General features: G+C 42.9%; 1 protein-coding gene across 1 annotated transcript; it reads left to right on the plus strand.

The window, feature by feature from the left end:
• fbxo18 (F-box DNA helicase 1) lies at window positions 1-18907 on the plus strand. Its single transcript, XM_004568848.4, has 21 exons — window positions 1-798; window positions 1067-1222; window positions 1795-2417; window positions 2501-2637; window positions 2984-3131; window positions 3226-3407; window positions 3492-3566; window positions 6594-6685; window positions 7226-7394; window positions 7474-7693; window positions 7803-7890; window positions 7981-8076; window positions 8190-8326; window positions 9962-10058; window positions 10162-10328; window positions 10471-10567; window positions 11485-11682; window positions 13913-14038; window positions 14185-14291; window positions 18271-18405; window positions 18490-18907. Exons 1-21 carry the CDS (start codon window positions 780-782, stop codon window positions 18652-18654), a joined length of 3234 nt encoding a protein of 1077 aa, XP_004568905.3. The 5' UTR covers window positions 1-779; the 3' UTR covers window positions 18655-18907.
• Window positions 18908-21810: the final 2903 nt, after the last annotated feature.

Below are 21810 nucleotides of genomic sequence, written 5' to 3' on the forward strand. Positions count from 1 at the left end.
GTGGAACAAATGATTTGAAGGCAAATGCTTAGAGTGCTCACTTTAATCAACATCGAACTATTATGATGCATTTTTTTTTAAAATTATTATTTTTTTATTCTTTTGCTGTTACAGTTGTAAATGCTCATAAGAAACGTGGCTGCCATTTCAAATAAGATCAGGGAATGTGTAAATGAGCCCTGTAAGCCAAACAGAGTTCTATCTGTTATATTAAGGGTCTACTAATCAAATCAGTTTGTCATTTAAATAAGAGGATAATCTTTTATATTTTATTTAATCGTTTTTTAAATTGATTACATTAATCGTTCTTGCTCACTTTTGCAAAAACTTTGTAGCATCTGGATCAAGCCATTGAAAAACTGGAACTTAGCTCGATGTCGCAAAATGCGAATTTCAGCTTTCCAGTAGGTGGCGATGATGCGCCTTTCAAGTTGGTTTGAGATTCAAAGAAGAACAAACCGACCAATTACACCAGACCTGCAACTTCAGAAGCTTTCCTCGAAAACAAAAACATACATGAACGTTTTCTCCAATGAATCCCTGTTAACGTTAAATTAGTCCGCTTACATTTAGGAGCAGTCGCGTTTTTAAAGTAGTTTTTGCATTAGCAGTACTTCTGGGAGAAGTACCGCTAATGTTAGCAGGCACACACGGGCTAGCAGTGATCGTTTGTGGACGTTAGCTTGGGTGTATTTTCTGAGGCTGTTCGTGTGTAAAGACTTCTTTACGTGAAATTATGGGGCTTTGTTACTGAAAGATTGTAGGTGTAGCAGCAGAAAATGGAGGTGTCTGTTAAAGGTAAGTTCAGGATTTAAAGCTAAGTACACTGTATGTACTCATGTACTACTTTTGAAATGCACGTATACGAAAAATAAAGTTTTAACGAGATTTTTTAGACTTGTTGCCTTGTTTTATCCCACAAAACTGAATATAATCTTTAATGGTAAACTAGTTAGCAAACAATTGTAGGCTGAAATCTAAGGAAAGGCTTACCCTGCATGCAGGATAATCCCAGTACTGTGATTTGAATTGTTCTGCCACGGCTGGATGTTGTGTGGTTTCCTAGGAAAGGCCAAGAGGAGGCACCTGAATGCAGAAGACTGTGATGGACTGGGACAAAGAGCAGTCCTCACCCGGCCTCACACCTTTAACCAGAGGATGGGCAACCGTGATCCGAACCGGGGGCTTTACCCCAGGACACCCACTAAGCGGCCAAAGTTTGGTAATGTGGTGTAAAGCTTTTATTACAGTGTGGAACACTGAGCATGTGACTTGGTAAATGTTAAATGGACTGGTTCTTATATAGCACTTTACAACTCTATATGAGCACTCAAAGTGCTTTATACAACTAATTAATTCACCCAATCAATAACTGTTAAGTGCTGACTGCTTAACAGATGACCTGCTCTACCACGTGAGCTACAGCCACCCCAGCTTCTTTGTGTCATGTCTTTAGGAGGAAGACACAGTTTTTGTAGTGGACTGTAAACCCAGCAGTCAAGCTCTGATTGAAGTGCACTGCATTTAACTGTAAATTTAATGCAATTTTAAATATGAGACCCAAAGATATGTTGGAGCAAATAAGGCTGAAAACCACCAATAAAACTATCAGAGATCGGCAAAGACCTTAGAATTTGATAAATCAACACTTAGCAGCTCAGTGACACCAAAAGAAATGAAAGAACACAACAGACAACCTTACTAAACTAAACCAATGATTTATGGATGTATTTTTTGCCTTTTGACAAAAAGTCTAAAGAATCAGATTATAAATCTTTGTCCTTTTTCTCTTAGCACCTGCCACAGGAAGTCCTTCTGGGAGACAGAAGGGTATCAATGAATTTTTTTCTGTGGCGAGAGTCCTCAGCTCCAGTCCGCACAAATCCTCCCTGCCTTCCACCTCCAAGGAAGAGCCAAGAGCTGCAGAAGAAGAGGAGGATGAGGATGACGATATCAGCCTGTTGGCTGTACCTTTGGCACCACAGCTCAGGGTAACAGAGGAGGAGGAGATCGATGACAGTCTTTTAGCTGCTGTGATGATGCCAGAGCCTGAGGCAGGCGAGGAGGAGGAGATTGACGATGCCAGCCTGTTGGCTGTTGAGATGATGCCGCAGTCTAAGGTGAAGGAAGAGCAGCAAGTGGATTATCTGGAGGGAATGACGGCTGAGATGTTTGGGAATGATGATGAATTTGACCAGTGTGACATTGATAATGAAGAAGAGGAGGTGGAGGCCCTTCCCGATGCCCACTTTGGGCTCCTGGGCAGCAGAAGCGGCTTGCTGAAACCCCAGGGCTGCATGGACGACCTTCCAGAGGAGGTGCTGAGAGAGGTGCTGTGCCTCCTACCTGCCCAGGACCTGTACCTCAATGTCAGGCTCGTTTGCCATCGCTGGAGGAACATCGTCCAGGACAGCACGGTAAGATGACACCAAACAACAATCGCAAAATGAGCACGTGGAGCGAAATGTCAAAGTCATGTTGGATGTGCTTCTCTTCACAGTTTGTGCCTTTCAAGAAACAATACTATCGCTACATGATGAGAGAGAGGCATACAGAGATGGAGATCTGCTCCATCCTGAGGAACAGCAGTATAACAGGGCCAGCACCTTCAGAGCACAGCATACGAAAGCTAGTTGTGTAAGTTACTCTTTCTTTAATAAGAAAAATTACAAAACAGTTGAAGTTCTTGTAAAATGTCCACCACATGAAGTCTCGCCTAGAACTGCAGAAAATTATTCATGTATTTCTGGTTAATATGATTCCAATATGACTGTTTTTGATCTGACTGGGAAGGTTGGTTTGGGAAGTGATGCAAGTCTCTCCTGTATACGAGTTGCTGTGGCCACCCTCGCTGTAAAAAAAAAAAAAAAGTGTAAATAAGCTGATCTCACATTGTGTGTGTGTGTGTGACTGGAATTTGATATCAATTTCTCATTTTTAAAAGGTCACTCTGTGTGTTTGTGTGTGTTGTCTTTATTATCAGTTTAATGGCTCAGCATAAGGTTGGAGAGCGCTTGAGGCCAGATGACGTTCTGGAGCGTGTAAAGAAACATCGCCTTTTCCCTCAAGCTGAGGCCTCCATCAGACTGCGTATTTCTGATGTTCAGAAGCACTTTAACCTTGGAATTACTGTATGACTCACTCATTAATACATAAAAAATGCCATGTGATCATATAGAGACAATCTGAGTTTTAAAGTGTGTCCACAATGGATCTGATTTCCAGGGTCCTAACCCGTATGCAGCCATGGCTGTCATACTGATCCTGAGTGAGGGTGTTGGTGATGTGCAGGCCTTAGTGTCTCTGCTCACGGGCTGCATGTCACACTCGGCCATCACAGAGTACCTCTGCCACATGGCCATGATGCTGCTCGCTTTAGAAAGGAACAAAGTCACTGTCAGTAACAGGTAAGATGAATAACGAGTAGCAATCCGGATTTCTGTTCTCATCATTCGGCACACTGTTTGTTTTTCTTTTTTCTGCCTGCTCAGGTTGCATTACAACATTTACTATGTCCTCCACCTGATGGAGAATGGCCCGTTCCCTGTCAGCTCTCCACAGAGCAGGTGAGGTCAAAATATGTTAGCTCTGTAATACCGATACAGGGACGCTAAATATCGATATTTTATTCAATACTTTGAGAAGACTGAATAAGAGCGGCTCAGCAAGCTTTCTTTCTGTATGTGATTTGAAGCGTTTCTCTTGTTGTTGCAAGAATTTATTCCAACTGATCCTATAATTCTCAGCAGTTTCAGTCAGCTCTGGTAAACTCTCATTAGGTGAAGCCCATTAACCGATTAAGATAAGAAGAACTTTGTTTATCCCGAGGGAAATTCTTTTGTCGCAAACATGCTCAATGCAACAAGAGAAAAAATGAGCGCAGATAAAATAACATAACTATTACTACAAGTAATTATGACAAGTGACATAATGTTAGTGCAATGAATAAAGAGAGTAGCAGCATATGATGGGGGGATGAAACAAACATTCAGTAACATACAGGTGAATAATATTGCACAATCTGAGTGAGAACAAAATACAATCATATTAATCCTAGAAAATCATCTACCGATGAAAGAAGAGTTGTACAGTCTTATTGCCACCGGCAGGAAGGATTTCCTGTGGTGGTCAGTTCTGCATTCAGAGGCGATGAGGTATTTTTTTTTTTTTTTTTCCTACGTGTGCTCCGATGGCCCATCATGGAGGCGTAGAAGGGTTGTCCATGATACTGAGACACTTTTCTAGCATTCTCCTCTCAGACACCTCCATCGGGTTCTCAGTCTGACACCCAGGACAGAACCAGCCTTGTTCAGCCTGTTGCTATCAGCTGTCTTCACCCCACTGCCGCAGCACAAAGCTGCAAAGAACACAACATTCTCTACCACAGAGTGATAGAACTTGGTAAATATTTTCCTACAAACATTAAAGGACCTAAGCTGCATCAGTAGGAAAAGCCAGCTCTGGCCTTTCTTGAAGACAGCTTCTGTGTTCTTGGACCGTCCAGTTTACAGTCAGTGTGTACCCCCAGGTACCGGTAGTCCTCAACTACCTCCACAACAGCCCCTCTGATGGTTACAGGGGTAGGAGGAGGAGCATGCTTCCTAAAGTCGACAATCAGTTCCTTTGTCTTTGCGATGTTAAGTTGGAAATGATTTAGCTCACACCACACAACAAAGCTGTCCACCACACTGTTGTATTCCTCCTCCTTTCTGCACATGACATGACTGAGACTTGTACCTGAAGTCAGACATGTAGAGGGTAAAGAGGAATGGTGATAGGACAGTCCCTGTGGCACTGCCGTGCTGCTTAGGATGTTATCCGAGTGGCAGCTCTTCAGCCAGACATGCTGTGGTCAATTTGTTAAATAGTCCGTAATCCAAGCTACCGTTGATGCATCCACCTGCATTTTCTTGAGCTTATTGCCCAGCAGTGATGGACTGATCGTGTTAAAAGCATTCGAAGAACATGACCCTCACAATGCTCTCAACAATGTCCAGATGAGAATAAGCCTGGTCCAGCAGGTAGGTGATGGCGTCCTCCACGGCGATATGGGGTTGATAAGCAAACTTTAAGGAGTTCAGCCAAGGCTCCACCAGCAGATGCAGGTGAGTCTCTCCAGCGTCTTCATGACGTGTGAGGTCAGAGCCACTGGCTTGTAGTCACTGGGGATCGACGGGTTGATCTTTTTGGGGACAGGAACCAGGCAGGATGTCTTCCAGAGTGATGGGACCCTCTGCAGTTTCAGACTCATGTTAAAGATCTGATATAGAGCTCTAGACAGCTGGGCAGCACAGCACCTGAGGGCCCTGGAACAGACACTATCAAGGCCAGCAGCTTTGCTGAAGTGGAGTATGCACAGTTCCCCTTTGATGTCATCTGCTGAGAGGGACAAAGAGAGACAGGCTGAGGGAGCAGGAGGGGAGGGGGGGGGGGGGGGGGGGGATGGAGAAGATGGGAAGAGCTGGGGGGGGGGGAGGGATGGAGAAGATGGGAAGAGCTGGGTGTGGGGACAGGAGATGCAGGGCAGTCAAACCTATTGAAGTGCAGATTTAGGTTGATTGCGCATTCAACATCCCCATCCATCCACACACCTCTTTTGTCTCAGGCCAGTAATGGCCCACATTCCCTTCCACACCTCCCTGGTATTGTTTTCTTGGAGTTTGCTTTCCAGCTTTCTTCTGAGGGACTTGTTTCCCTCAGCAGTCTTGGCTTTAAGCTCCTTCTGCACACATTTCAACTGTTCTTTGTCACAGTTTCTGAAAAATCTCTTTTTCTTGTTTAGCGTAGCTTTGATGTTACCTTGGGTAACAAGGTTTATTGTTGGGGAAGCAATGAATGTTTTTTTTTTTTTGGGAACCACATTTTCCGCACAGAAGTTGCTATAGTCTGTAACACAGCCAGTCAGATTGTCAAAATTGTCCCCATGAGCATTACAGAGAACATCCCAGTCCGTTGCCTCAAAGCAGCCCTGCAGAGTCTCTTCTGTCTTCCTTGTCCATCTTATAACAATTTTTGTGACTGCAGGTTGCCTCGGGATGATAGGTTTGTAAAAGGGCTGGAGGTGGACAAGGTTGTGATCAGCCCTGCCCAGGGGAGTAAACAATGATGATTATGACGAGGGAAAACTCTCACGGTAGATAATATGGTCGAAGACCAATTGCTAACAGTTCAGTATGTTTATTACGCACAGCCGTCCTCACCTTAACGTGACTAGAGGAACACCAGCGGTTGTTTACATAAAGAGCGAGTCCTCCTCCCCTTATACCGTCATAATTACTTGCAAGTTGCTTAAACCTTCCTTGATGGAGGTTCAGTCCTTTTCTTTTTTTTTTCTGGATCTAATCATGTTTCAGCTCATGATGTTTGTTTAACGGTCTTAAGAGGGATTCAAACTGCAGGCCAAACTAATTCACTGGAGACCATTTTTTTCTGATTGATTTTTGCTTATTCACATAATAAACTAACAGCCAGTGTGATTTTCTTTTTTCTGAACTTGTATATGTAATATTCAGCAGACATTTAAATAATTAGAGCTGGACTGATGCTTGAGGAGTTTTAGCACTTTTTTTGTTTGTTTCTGGTGTCTCTGCTAGGCGGCCCCAGATCCACCTCACGCAAGAACAGCAGCAGATCCTCAGCCACAATATCCAGGATGACCACGTGGTTAAGATAATAGCATTTGCAGGTACAGTAAGGAAGTGGAATTGGAGACAGTGCCCTTACATGAATCTTTTAGGCCAGCCAGAGTATGTGTCACTGGCCAGTGGATTGAATGTTTATAGAAGAACAACACTGCAATATACATTTTTATTAACTTTTCCCATTCGTTCCCATTGCGTGTACTGTCTGCACTAAATACGTTTAATGCTATAGGATTTGAGACATCACCAGGGGGCGCTCTTTCTCCTTTATAACACCTTGGTAAAATGGGTCTAATATGCTCATTTTTATACGCTCATTTCTTTATGTTATAGCTGTGGGATTGCCCTGGAGGAGCATTACATGATTACATGAAGCCTTTTAGCCTGAAATGAGCCCTTTTACCTCCGGTCTCTTTAAGGTTCTGCAGCAGACAGTGGTATAAAGATGCCGTCAGCCCGTAGGGAACATAGATGTAAAATATGAATCTTTTGTCATCAGTGCAGCTTGTGTGATGTAGGCTACATTTGCAGATGACGGGTCTTTGTGTCGTAGCTTCATTAAAGGTCAGTGCTGTGTGACACAGGTACTGGGAAGACTACCACACTAGTGAAGTACGCTGAGCAGCGGCCGGACCTTCGCTTCCTTTATGTGGCCTTCAACAATTCTGTGGCTTCGGAGGCACGCCGCCGCTTCCCCAGGAACGTGGACTGCAAGACCGTCCACTCGTTGGCCTATAATGACGTAGGGAAGAGGTGAGAATCAGAGTTCTCAGATGCTCGTGATGGCAGGCCTTCGTTTTAATACTATCGTGCTCTCTTCTCTCCCTTTCAGATACAAATTCCGTGACAAGCTGACCTTTAACATGAAGGCTTTCGCCATCAGTTCTGTTCTGCCCAAAGGCCGCGGTGGCTTCACCAAGGCCAAAGTGGTTATGACAACCCTCAATGCCTTTATGGCTTCTACAGATGAAACCATCACTATAAGACATGTTCCCAACTCTCGTGTGACTAAAAACAACTTCCGCAAGGATATAGATCATGATGAAAAACTGGTATAAACGTTTTAAAGTATATAAAAGATCGGCGCTGTACCTATGAAGTAAATTATTATGAAGCTACATCTAAAGTGTGTTTTGTGTTATCATGAAATCCTTGTTTCAGTTGGTCGTCCGTGATGCACAGAGAATCTGGAAAAAAATGAAGGATCTGAATGAGAAGTCAAAAGATGCCTATTACATGACCCACGATGGTACGCCAACTGTGAAATGAAGAAATATAATTATGTTTACTACGTTGTGTAAAGAAATGATGGAGGATCCCTGGAACATTTCATTCCCAGGTTACCTAAAGTTATGGCAGCTCCAAGACCCAAAGCCTTGCTTGTCGGGTGCATACAATGCTCTTTTCATTGATGAAGCCCAGGACTGCACTCCCGGTACTGAAATACTCCCACAGGCTCACATGTTTGCAGAAAAGCAAATCCTTGATGATTTAGCTCAGCTTTTATGCTTTCATGTTGTCCACTGACTGTTGTTTGTTTTGTTTCAGCCATCATGGATGTGCTGCTGTCTCAGAGCTGTGGGAAAATCCTGGTTGGCGATCCTCATCAGCAGATCTACACCTTCAGAGGAGCTGTTAATGCCTTGAATGTTGTTGAACACACCCACATCTATTACCTCACCCAGGTACACACAACTACCCAAACACACCGTGGTAAACGTGGACAGAAAATGCATCAGATGTGTCAAAGTTGACAAATACAGCAAAAGAAGAAAGATGCACTATACTGCCAAAAGTATTCACTCACCCATCTACATCATTGAATTCAGGTGTTCCAGTCACTTCCATGACCACAGGTGGATAAAATCACCCAGGCATGCAGACTGCTTCTATAAACATTTGTGATAGAATCGCTCTCAAGAGCTCAGTGAATTCCAGTGTGGTACCGTGATAGATGCCACATGCTCCTCGCTACTAAATATTCCACAGTCAGATGTTAGTGATATTATAACAAAGGGGAAACGATTGAGAATGACAGCGACACAGCCATGAGATGGTAGGCCGCATAAAATCACAGAACGAGGTCAGCAGGTGCCGAGGCCCATAGTGTGCAGAGGCTTTCTGAAAAATCAATCACCGCAGACCTCCAAAGTTCATGTAAGCTTCCGATTAGCTCAAGAGCGGTGGGTATAGAGCTTCATGCCTGAGCAGCTGCATTCAAGCCTTGCATCATCAAGCGGAATGCAAAGCGTTGGATTAGCCCCTTAGTTCCACTGAAAGGTACCCTTAACGCTTCAGCATACCAAAACATGTTGCACAACTTCATGCTCCAAACTTTGCAGGAACAGTCTGGACCTCAAATGTGCTTTTGGAATAATCATCAAAAAGAATGTTTTTGTTCCCATAAACACATTCCTACATCTTGTAGAAAGCTGTCCCAGAAGAGTTGAACTGTTGAATTTGGGATCTGTTTATATGAAAGAGGAGGCATCAGATACAGTCTGGTGACATGTAAACAAAGCTTAAACTCAGCTTTTTGGCCATCCGTTTTCCATTTTAGCACAGTGCGACCACACCGGCAGTTTCCTTCGGCATGTTGTCAGTCAGTTTGGAGTTCCAAGGAAAAGTTAAAACCTTAAATCTAGTAGTAGCTAATATTAGCTAGTAGCTCATAGTCATGCACATCAGCAGTTACAATGCACATCAGGTTGCAGTTGAAGAAGATTAAAGGACATGTGACCATCTCACTCATTCAGCTTAAACGTGGGAGATTGCAGCTTCACTTGGGCTGATTCTTCCAAATATTCCAGCAGGAATTATGATGTCACTAGGAAAAACTGCTATCAGTTTCAAGTAGCATGTTATCTTCACTTAACCTGCTTATGTTGGCGTGTGTCAAGTAGCTGACTGACACCTGCAAGCAGGAAGACAACTGCCTCGTGTGCATCTTTTCCTCCTCTCACCCTAAATAAATCGGTCACAGCAGATGGCCGCCCCTCCCCGAGCCTGGTTCTGCCAGAGGTTTCTTCTTGTTAAAAGGGAGTTTTTCCTTCCCACTGTCACCAAGTACTTGCTCATGTCGTATGATTATTGGGGCTTTCTCTGTGTTATTGTAGGGTCTTTACCTTCAAATGGTGACTGTTGTTGTGATTTGGTGCTGTATAAATAAAATTGTATTGAAGCATGTTATAAAGTTTGCAGTTATACTTTCCCCTGCTATTCAACTGTAAATTCTAAATGTCTTTATTAAAAAAAAGGATCAAGCATGTATAATCTTTTTGCTCCTATTATTAAACCTTCATGCCATTTATGTTGTCCAGAGCTTTCGATTTGGTGCTGAGATCGCCTATGTGGGTGCCACCATCCTCAAAGTTTGCAAGGGAGTTCAGAAAATTCTTGTCGGAGGAAACCAGAAGGGTAAACTCTTCCTAAAAATGAAAAAATGTGGTTTTTCAGAACCAGTTTCAGTTTTTTAAAGACTTGAGCATAATTGATTTTGACTGTTTTATTTATTCTGTAGGCGGGGTGTGTGACAATGCTGCAGACAGAGTCGTTGAGGCTGTGGGGGCAGGTGCATGCCAAAGCCGAGGGAAGACAGCCATCTTATCTAGGTGCAATTTCGGCGTGTTTAGTGAAGCCGTTCGACTTACAGATGCAAATCCCAGCTGCAGGCTCCACTTCATTGGCGTGAGTGTGTATCCACATATAATTATACGAAGGGATGCGTTACGTTGCGGGTTAAATTTGATCAAAAATGAAGACTTTATTGTTTGTTATCAATGTATGTAACGTTTAGAAATCAGTACCTGATATTGATATTTTCCCTCAGGATATAAAGAACATCGGGCTGGACCGTATCATGGATGTATGGCACCTGCTGCAGCAAACAGGGCAGCAGCTCCAAGAAGGAGAACGAAGACCTCACTGTAAGAATAAAATGATACACAGCAATGGAATATAGCATTTCTCATAGCATGAGACTATTGTGACAGGAGTATATTTGTGGTATATTTGCTTTGCCAAATAAATAAATTGTATGCATGTTTTAATCCATCTGCTCTCTTTCAAACTGCATTGACCACTTTTTAGACCATCTGCTCCATCTTCTGATTGGAGTGGCTCTATAGCTTGCCATTGATACCAGAGCCGAACATATCTTACCAGCCACTGTTAGATTGTGGGGACTGAAGGTGGCTGTTTAGCAGCAACTTTCAAAATCCTAATAATCATATTGTTGCTTTGTTTAGGGGAAGAAAAAAAAAGTAAATAACAAAGTGTATCTCTGGCCCATGAAAAGAAAGTTTTTATTCTGTAATTATAATTTATTTCCTTTAGGTAAAAGGCTTTTAGTGCTTTCAACAGCTTTATTTGTGTAGGTTCAGTCATCCAGGTCAGGCGCTTAACTTGAAGGTAATGGGATTCATTTTTTAGGTTTCCAAAGACGTTTCACTTCTCATCTGAAAAGTTTTGTTCAGTTCAAAAGATTTGGTGGGGAGTCCGGTTCTCAAGCACTTTCATTTACTGTTTGTTTAAAAAACTCATGAAAAGTTCCCAAATGTGTTTTGGAAGTTCAGGTATTCAAAGATCCATGAGGTAACATCTTTCCTCTGATTATGATCCAAATATTAAAGATGTCCACGAAGTCCATAACCCTGCAGTGATAATCAACCTTATTCATACTCCTCCTTTTAACCACGATCAGGACATATTTAATAATCTCTTTATTTCCGTTGTTCTGTGCTGTGTTATTGCTCTAGTTTTACAAATGAAGTAAAAAAAGGAAAAACAGCGTTTCAAAGAACTCAAACTTCGGACACTAATGTTGAACTTTCTCTGCTTTCAGACATCAGGGACCCCCTGATCCGCTCGTTCGCCTCTCGTCGAAGTGAGAATCCCTTCTTTGCTTTCAAAAAATATGTTGAACAAACAGAAGATAATGAACTCCAAGCAAAGGTGACCATCGTGGAAAAGTATCGGAAACGAATCCCCGAGCTGGTGTCAAGACTGAAGGCCTGTTCTGAAAACGACTTATGCAATGCAGGTACACACACACACACACACACACACACACACACACACACACACACACACACACACACACACACACACACACACACACACACACACACACACACACTGCATTATCCACAAAGAAGCCTGGAAAAACAATAACTTAATAAAGTGACTTCAGTTACTAAAAAGAATTTAATTTATTTTTTCTAACCTTTATTTAACCAGGAAGATCTCATTGAGATTAAAAACCTCTTTTTCAAGGGAGACCTGGCCAAGATAGAAACACTTATTCCTTTCCTCAAATAAGGATGGCAAATGTCTTTTTGGGTATCAAAAGCGGGATTGATTTTAGAAGTTAAAATAATTTTGTGTTTGCTGAAAAATGAAGAAACGGCAGCTCAGTTTTTTTCCTGATTCTTGCTTGTTTCTTTAGGTTTTACATTCACTGAAAAACTGGATTTTGTATTTCCGTTTAGAACGTAGTAGGATACGATGTAACTACAATAGTGAGGAATATCGTGTCGTGGGAGGAAAAAAGACAACTTCTGCTTTCTACATGGTGCTATTTTAACCACACTCATAAAAAATCCCCTTCAGATTTTTGCATGCAGCCAGATTCAAATGTTTGTACAGCATTTCTGGGGAATTCAGACTTTTTTTTTTTTTTTTTTAACTTTGGTGGAGCATAAACATCCATTACTTCATTTTTAGCTATTCTTGAATTTGCTTGTGTTTGCTGTCCATTTGAAAGCTCTGCTTCCAGTTCCACTTCAGTTTTTGTTTCATGATGACATAACATAATCACAGACTTGCTTCAGATTTGTCAGCTGCACATACATGATGTGAATCTCCTGTTAGTGACGTAGATCGACCAGTAAATTGAGAGCTTCGCTTTTACACTCAGCTCTTTCTTCACCATGATGGACCGGTACAGCATCAGCATCACTGCAGCTGCAGCACCAATCCGTCTGTCGAACTCCCGCTCTCTTCTTCATCATTCGTGAACAAGACCCTGAGATATTTAAACTCCTCCACTTGGGGCAGAAACTCGTCCCTAACCTGGAGTGGGCGCTGCACCCTTTTCCGGCTGAGGACTATGACCTCAGATTTGGAGGACACAATGTACCCGTTTTCTGATGGGTACATTGGGACTTCTTTCATGTGGTTGTCATGTTTAAACAATGCTCAGTTGTTGATAATGGACCCAAAGGTGTGTCAAGAAAATCCTCCCTATATCACTACACTACCAGTACCCACAGCCTCAATGCACAAAAGTTTATTCTATTCATCTGGATGTAGCGTTTTCAGTGCGAGAAACGTTTTGTCACTCATCCAAGTGACTTCTTCAGTCTCAGCTCACTGCGGGTTTCCCCAATCTTATAAAAAGTACAGTTGCAGTCACTTGGATGAGTGAAGAAACGTTTCTCGCACTGAAAACGCTACGTCCAGAAGAACAGAATCTTCTTTGGGATTTACTTATCTGGATGACTGAGCATGAATCAAGACACAGCCTGAATGGTTGACAGAAGGCAGGATGGATCCTTTCATGTTTTTCTTTTTTTTTTTTTAAACTGGCAAACTGACTCCCAGCTCTTATTTTGTCCTGCTGCACCTTTGATTTCAGTCAGTTCTGCACAGTTCCTTTCTTTAACTGCATGTACATGTGAAAGCTCCTGAAATATGAATCTGCATCCAATAAAAACTTCTACCCTGGTTTGTTGTGTTGGGGTGGTCAGTACAGACTCCATCACAGTAAAATACAGTGGATTTGTTCTAAATAATTTGAAGATGATTCCAAATCCCTTTGCTGACTCATTCACATTAACCTTATAGTGATGTCTATAAATCTTCTCGTGATGACTTCATGCGTCATGCCAGGGGCTTAAATGACATGGATGACAGCCATCACTATAACCACTGCCGACACTCAATAATTTTCTATGTGTTTAATAATTTTTTATTTAATTTGATGCTGATTTGTTGAAATTGGAACAAGCACCAGGAAGTGAAGCAAGAGAAAAAAAGCAGGGGACTCGTCGTCTTCTTACTCAGTGACAGTCTTTGTCTCTCAAACCTCACCATCAGCAACTATAGACTATTTATTTTATTGTTATGGAGATGTTCACATGAGCTGGAACATCTTTTCTTTTGTCTCTCTTTTTTTCTTTCAGGATTAGATGTCTTTAATTGTCTGGAGGATGGAGTCTTTCTTTTAATGAGTGTTGTTTTTCCGCTCTGTGTTCTGGCTCTCCTTCCAGACTTCATAGTTGGAACTGTCCATAAGTCTAAAGGTCTGGAGTTTGACACCGTGATGGTCACTGATGACTTTGTCAAGGTTCCCTGTTCTAAGCACAACCTGCGCCACAGTCCTGAATTCTCATTTGGTATGTTATGTTTTTTGGGTTGTTGTTGTTTTTTTCTTGGACCTTTTTATCACGAGTGGCATGAAGCACGTCTAGTAAGGAGGATGATTTCTACCTGAAAGCGGGAATGTTGTTTAACTGTTGTTGTTTCTCCCCCCGACACACAGCTAAAATTCCTGACGATGAGTGGAACCTGCTGTACGTGGCTGTCACTCGTGCCAAAACGACTCTCATCATCACAAAAAACATCCGCCGCATCATCACAATGGCTGGGGTACGAAACTCTCACTGTGCATCTCACTTCTTATCCTATTGCTGTGCAGTTTCAGTAACGCCTTCACATGTAAACCTCATAATGGCATCGAAACAACACGGTCATGAGAATAGATGCACTTCATTTAAACCAAACCTTGAGAAATGACTGTGACAGCAGTTACAGCATTAAACACAACCTGGAGCACATTTAAAAGAATGAAGAAATGAGAAAATTTAAAGAATGAAAAAAAGCTGCCCCTTGCTCTCAACTCGGGACCCGCCCAGCTTCACGTTGTCAACCCTTTCGCCTATTGACGCTTGAAGCCACACAGTGTCGTTGACTTCCTAGTTTCAGATTACTGCAATGCTGCTTCTCCCTTACTGTGTGTCCCGTAATTTCCAGTAAGTGGCACTGAGGGTGGTTTGGATCCATGTGTTTTCCATTATGATTCAAAGACAGAATTTCCTCCAAAAATTACTTTTCAGCACATTTTACACGTGGCAGTACAGTATTCAGGACAAAGAAGTATTTCTTTGCAGTAACATGACCAGGTTCGCATGACTTTCAGTCCAAAAATGCATCAATCCCTCTGCTGCCTTCCGGACTGAAAAACCCCAAAGCCAGGTACAGAATGTGGCCGGGGAAGTTTAAATGCAGCTCCAGCTCCATGAAACAAACACAGTTGTGCTGGAAGTTTCCATACACTCATCATGGGCATGACTGTCATAATTATGTGGGTCTTTTTGGGGGGATTTCTTTGAACTATTCTTTTTCCAAGGTGGAATGATTACACAGCAGATATTTTTAATGACTTCCAAAAACAAGAATTGGGAAAATTAAATGGAGAATTGTAGATTTACAAAATTTGGTCATGTCTTTCTGAGCGATTTCTTAAAATCTGTACGTAAGTACAAGATATTCAGATGGGTCACTCCTTTCAGGATCTGGAAGACGACCCAAGCTGATTACAGGATTTATTCCAGGCAGCAGATCTTTCAGTGTGAAAATAAAAAAAATAAATAAAAAAGCAGTGAAGTAGAACAGCGACTGCTATAACAGGCAGCTGTGCCAACAATTTAAAAAAAAATCTTTTTTTAATACCATGGTGGTGGTGCGTGTGGTGACGTGTGTGAGAGTCCAGTCTTATAGTGACGTGTTGGGAGAGTCCAGTCCTACACCTGGTTCAGGCCCCGAATAGCCTGGGGGAAGAAGCTCCTCTTCATTCTCTCTGTTTTGGCCTTAAGGGAGCGGAAGCGCTTCCCAGACCTCAACAGTGAGAAGAGTCCATTGTTGGGATGGGAGAGGTCCATCATAATCTTCCTAGCTTTGGACTTGCACCGCTTGGTGTAGATGGACAGCAGGTCAGGGAGCTCTGATTAAATGATGCGTTCTGCCGAGCGCACCACCCTTTGCAGATCTCGTCTGTCCTGCTTGGTGCTGTTCCCAAACCAGGTGCAGATGTTTGACGTCAGGACGCTCTCGATGGTGCAGGAGTAGAAGTTCTTGAGCACCTTCAGTGGCAGATGGAAGTCTCTAAGTCTTCTGAGGAAGAAGAGACGCTGACGGGCTTTCTTAACCAGGGTGTTGATGTGGCAGGACCATGACAGGTCCTGAGTGATGTGGACACCCAGGTATCGGAAATTGTCCACTCTCTCCACTGGCGTGCCACTGATGATGAGGGGTTTGTAATTCCTCGCCTGCTTTGTAGTGAAGTCCACGATCAGCTCCTTAGTCTTGCTGATGTTTAGGAGGAGGTTATTCTCCTGGCACCAGGTCTCCAGGTTCCTAATCTCCTCCAGGTAGGCCGTCTCGATGTTATCGGAGATCAGGCCCACAACAGCAGTGTCGTCAGCAAACTTGACAATGGAGGTGGTGTCGGATGTGGCTACACAGTCATAAGTGTACAGTGAGTACAGCAGGGGGCTTAAAACACAGCCCTGAGGCACTCCAGTGCTGAGTGAGATGGAGGGGGAGACTTGTTTTCCTACCCTCACTGATTGGGGTCTGTCTGTGAGGAAGTTGAGGATCCACTGACACAGTGATGAGCTGAGTCCTAGATCCGTCAACTTGGTGAAAAGCTTAGAGGGAATTATTGTGTTGAATGCTGAACTGTAGTCCACGAACAGCATCCTAACATAATTCCCTCTGCCAGTGTCCAGGTGACTCAGGGATGTGTGGAGCAGGTGAGATATGGCATCGTCTGTGGAACGATTATTATATTTTGTTCCCATATCAGTATAGATATCCAGTATGATTTTTTTTTTCTCATTGATCTGATGTATTTTGAAAGCACTGTATTTGTTAATTAGCATTTCCAGTGACTCAAAGGACTTTGATTTTCAGCCCCTTATATTTCCAGTACAGCTAAACTAAAACGTTTTCTGTTTAGGGAGGTTTTATCAAGCTTTGATTATCTTTTGTAAACATAGACTGTTGCCTGAACTCCACGATAAAGTTTTCCCATTGTAAATGCAGCCCAGTCGGTGTACAGATGTTGGGAGCCGAGTCAGTGAGATCAGTTTTTGCAGAAAGCCAAACACAGTTTAAAACGCACACTCTAAAAGGAGTGGTGGGGAAATTCCATGGCCATAATAGTCTGCTGTTGTTGTCTTTTCTTTTTGCTTCTTGGGTGGTTGTTGGATTCTGTTTGGGGAGGGGTATGTGGTAATGACACCTTCACCTCAGTTTTTTTTTTTTTTTTTGGAAAAAAAAAAGTGCACACAGAGTTTGAAACTTTGGTAACACAACAGCAATGAAGTTAATGCTGCCATCGCAAGTGCAGTTTACGTTTACAGTTTACCCTCTGTCTCCTCCTAGATGGTTTAAGGATTTTATATATACGTGTGATGGTTAAGGAAACAGATTCCAATACGATAGCAGCTTTAAACAGTGAAGGAATCTCCCTGAAGCAAGAAGAAACAGAAATAGCTGATCATGTTTGCTCTGCTTTTATACTTCCTGTGTTTTCTCAAGTGGCTTTCACTTCTCTGTCTATAAATTACTACCAAAACTTATGGGCCCTGTATTGTTTCTTTTTCATGGAGTGTTGTTACCACGGTAATTTCAGTGTTCATCTGGAGGACGAACTGCACCCACTGCACCACCGTAGGGTCTCACCAAGAACTTCATCTCGATACCTAATGGGAGTCAGGGTGCTTTTGCCTAACCTGTAGAGGTCTGTGTGTCCCTCGATGGATATGCTTCCCAGACCATCACTGATCCACTACCAAACTGGTCATACTGAACAATGTTACAGGCAGCATAATGCTCTCCATGGCTTCTCCAGACCCTTTCACGTCTGTTACATGTGCTCAGGGTGAACCTGTTGTTATCTCACAGGGCATCAGTGGTAGAACTGCCAATTCTGATATCATATGACAAATACCAATGCCAGGCAGTGAACACAGGGCCCAGTAGAGGATGTTGGGTCCTTAGGCCACCCTCACAAAGTCTGTTTTAGATTGGTCTGAGACTGAAGTAACTGCCTGTCTGCTGGAATCTTCTCCATTCTCTTAGACTGTGCTGGGAGACACTGCAAACCTTTTGGCAATGAAAGATAATGATGTGAGACTACCTGTGCAACCTCTGTAGGTTCTAGGTATCATATCATGCTGCCAGCAGTGACGCTGACTCCAGCCAAATGTAAAACTATTGTCAGAACGGCCACCTTATAGCTGAGTCACTAAGACCAGCTACTGTTACTATGGGCATCTATTCGTTTTGTTCTTGTACATAGACGATTCTTTTCATGTTCAGCCTTGTGAAACTCAAAAGCTAAAAGTTGTGCCACATGTAGTTTGACATGGTTTATGCTTTACGAGTATCAGTGCACATCACAGCAACAGCTGGGTGACACGGGTGGGCTGGATCTGGCTCATAGGTTTGGTTTTTAGCGTGCGCGCTCCCAGACTGTCTATCAAATGTCCTGCTCCTTGTATTCCAGGCGGTTTTATCCATATAAATGAAACTGTCTGCCATTTCTCACTGTTATCTCTAGGAGTACTTTTTTAGGTCAGAGATGCCCAGTTCCCTACTGAAGAGCGACCAGCCTCTCCCATGCTCCATCGCAAACTGTCCCAACTGCATCACCCCAGGCTCAGCCTTCATCATGTGCCGACAGCAGATGCGATGTGTAAGACCCTTCTTTGATGTAAAGGATAATATTATAATATAAGAATATTATTTAATTCTTGTTTCTACTTTTGCCCTCCTGCAGACCGATGGGTTGTCTCAAGGCGGGCCGCTGTGTGAGAAGTGTGTGTGGACCCGCGTCGGGCCCATCGCCTTCCTCATGACCGAAGACGTGCTCTCAATGGCCGAAATCCCACAAAGACTCGACCTGCCGGTCCATCATGCATTTTTCCTGGAGCTTTTTTTCTAACTGCTCGTCTTTAAGGAGCTACAGTGATACGGTCCGGTCGGGAAAATAGATCGAAATGCTCAAAGCAGGACACAGACAACTGGGGTTAATGTTTAGTTAAACAGACCGACTACTGAAAAAGTATTTTGTCTGTTGTGATTATTTTTATACTTTTTGTATAATTTTTGTGATTTTTGAATTGGAGAGTAGAGCCTCCAGCCTGTGTGACTATTAAAAAAGTTATACTACAGAATAATTTGTAACTTTTTGCAGTTTTTAAGAATGGTCCTTGTTTGTAATCTCATTTTGTTTTGCTTTACAAGCCCATCTGGTTTGTGTTCAAAAGCAATGACCGATAATTATAACAGGAAACTTCAGTTTCTGTATTGTTTCATCAAGTTTAGTTTTTAAACTTAGAAGTTAAACAACTTCCAGATGGCTGGTGGGGTGACAGAACAAATGTGTTTGCATGCACTAGTCTTAACTGAAAAGCTGTACAAGTTCCTTGAGTTATGGAAAACAACAAGAAAGACAGGAAGAGCAAATGTTACTTAATGACGGCAAAATGTTGACATATTTCAAGTGAGGTTACTGTGGAAGTGGTGTTATCAGTGTCCACTTCCTGCTGCCACAGTCTGAAGTTTGTTGTGAGATACGAGACTGCAGTGATCTTATTTGCAGAAAAAGAAAGCTGTAAGCTCACACTCAATACATTTAACACAACTTGTCAAACATGAGGCTTGGGGGCCAGATCCAGCCTGCCAAAGACTCCCAACATGGCCCACTGGAAAGCTTTGGAAAAGGTGAAGGAAGGAAGGCATCGATTTTGGACTTGCACAGCTTTTACGTACTGACAAAGACCTCAGGATCCATTCATATTGCACCAAAATAAGTCATACATAAACATTTAAATGACAAAACATGACACTTACATGACCCTGGTTTAGTCGGACAGCCCTTATTTAAACATCTAGCACTTACGCCCAAAGTAATGGTACGTATTTAGTCATGATGTGGATATCAACCTGAAGCACCGCACAAACAACTTTTTTTAGTTGCCATCATATGAAGGTCACAGTTACAAATGGAAACACCTGCTGTAATATTAACATTTTCCGTGATACTAAAGATATATATATATATACAAAGAGGAGACTTTCAATTTCGATCTTTAGATTTTCTCAGGAAGAAGAGCAGGTGGTGCCACAAACATGTTTTGCCTTGTTTTTGTTTTTTTTAAACTTTATACAGAAAACTTTGGCGTGCCGCTGAGCAAACTGAAATTATCTCTATAATCTATAATCTCTCTTGGTGGTTTTAACACAGGAAATCAGTACCCTTGCAGACATATTGCGTGCAAAGAAACACACCTATAGTTGGCTGAAAAAAATATAGCAGATATAAGAAGCAAAGGTACGTTAAAAAAATATAATTAACATCCCAAGGCTACAAAAAGTTTTGCTTCAAATGCACTTATAGGGCCTCATTATGCAGAATCACGGATTGGCATGCAGACTGGACCACAGGGATCAAACCACCAACCTACTGATTAGCTGATGACCTATAATATCCACAAGGAGAGAGCTCTTCAGCTGACGAGAAGAATTTTCTAAGGAGAAGGACTTTAACACACCACAGATTTCAGCTATCATCAGAGAGCCTTAATTTAAACAAGCTGTCCCTAAATGCTTTTAGGTCATGACATGATGAGGAACAGGAGTGTAGGCTGATCACCTCCACCTTAGAGCAAGGGAAAAAGAGAAGTGAGAGAAGGCAAGAACAAAAGACAAGAAAACCTTGAGAAGCCCAGACACTTACTAGATGTAAAAGTCTGGTACATTTCAGATTAATTAAGTGCTAAATAAATCAAAGGATGCCGTTCTGTTTCTTGACTGGGTATCAGTGGGGATAAACATATTTGGCTGGTTCAATAAAGAAACCAACTGCTGGCTGTTTGAACAAATGTTTCTTAAAGATATGCAGCTCAGCAGGAAGAAATTCCATCGCTTGATGATTTCATCAGTGTAACTCACAGATATGTTTATGCACAAGCCAGAGTTTGCCTAGAGGCAACATACCAGTTTGATCTGGTTTTGGTACCGTCACGGTAACAGCCCCGTGTCTGCTAATAGCGGAAGCAACAGCATTGCTCCTCGTATATGTGAAAAAAAAAGTGTAACCAAGTTAATTCCAGTTTGTAAAAGGGCAGATGCTATAGCACCAGAGGCATGCTTGACCCAAAGGAATGTCATCGTTAAACTTCCTTTGCGCAATTCTTGAGATCTGTCAAGACAAAACTTCCATTTTCAGTGTCTTCAGATGTGCAATTGATTCAATTCAATTTTTCAATTCAATTTTATTTATATAGCGCCAAATCACAACAAAAGTCGCCTCAAGACGCTTCATAGATACAGAGAAAAACCCAACAATCATATGACCCCCTATGAGCAAGCACTTTGGCGACAGTGGGAAGGAAAAACTCCCTTTTAACAGGAAGAAACCTCCAGCAGAACCAGGCTCAGGGAGGGGCGGGGCCATCTGCTGCGACCGGTTGGGGTGAGAGAAGGAAGACAGGATAAAAGACATGCTGTGGAAGAGAGACAGAGGTTAATAACAGATATGATTCAATGCAGAGAGGTCTGTTAACACATAGTGAGTGAGAAAGGTGACTGGAAAGGAAAAACTCAATGCATCATGGGAATCCCCCGGCAGCCTACGTCTATCCATCCATCCATCCATCCATCCATCCTCATCCGCTTTATCCGGGGCCAGGTCGCGGGGGCAGCAACATAAGCAAAGAGGCCCAGACCTCCCTCTCCCCAGCCACCTCCTCCAGCTTATCCGGGGGAACACCAAGGCGTTCCCAGGCCAGCCGAGAGATATAATCTCTCCAGCGTGTCCTGGGTCTGCCCCGGGGCCTCCTCCCGGTGGGACATGCCTGGAACACCTCACCCAGGAGGCGCCCAGGGGGCATCCTTGTCAGATGCCCGAACCACCTCAGCTGGCTCCTTTCGATGTGGAGCAGCAGCGGCTCTACTCTGAGCCCCTCCCAGATGGCCGAACTTCTCACCCTATCTCTAAGGGAGAGGCCAGCCACCCTTCGGAGGAAGCTCATTTCTGCCGCTTGTATCCGCGATCTCGTTCTTTCGGTCACGACCCACAGCTCGTGGCCATAGG

This window comes from Maylandia zebra, linkage group LG17 (genome assembly GCF_041146795.1).
Source record: "Maylandia zebra isolate NMK-2024a linkage group LG17, Mzebra_GT3a, whole genome shotgun sequence".
In the NCBI taxonomy this organism is placed as follows: Eukaryota; Metazoa; Chordata; class Actinopteri; order Cichliformes; family Cichlidae; genus Maylandia; species Maylandia zebra.

Excerpts from the sequence above, each read along its gene's own strand:
- fbxo18 (XM_004568848.4), top strand. Across the intron at positions 7,694-7,802 it reads TAGATCATGATGAAAAACTG|TTGGTCGTCCGTGATGCACA; the intron begins GTATAAACGTTT and ends TCCTTGTTTCAG. Across the intron at positions 7,891-7,980 it reads CTATTACATGACCCACGATG|GTTACCTAAAGTTATGGCAG; the intron begins GTACGCCAACTG and ends TTTCATTCCCAG.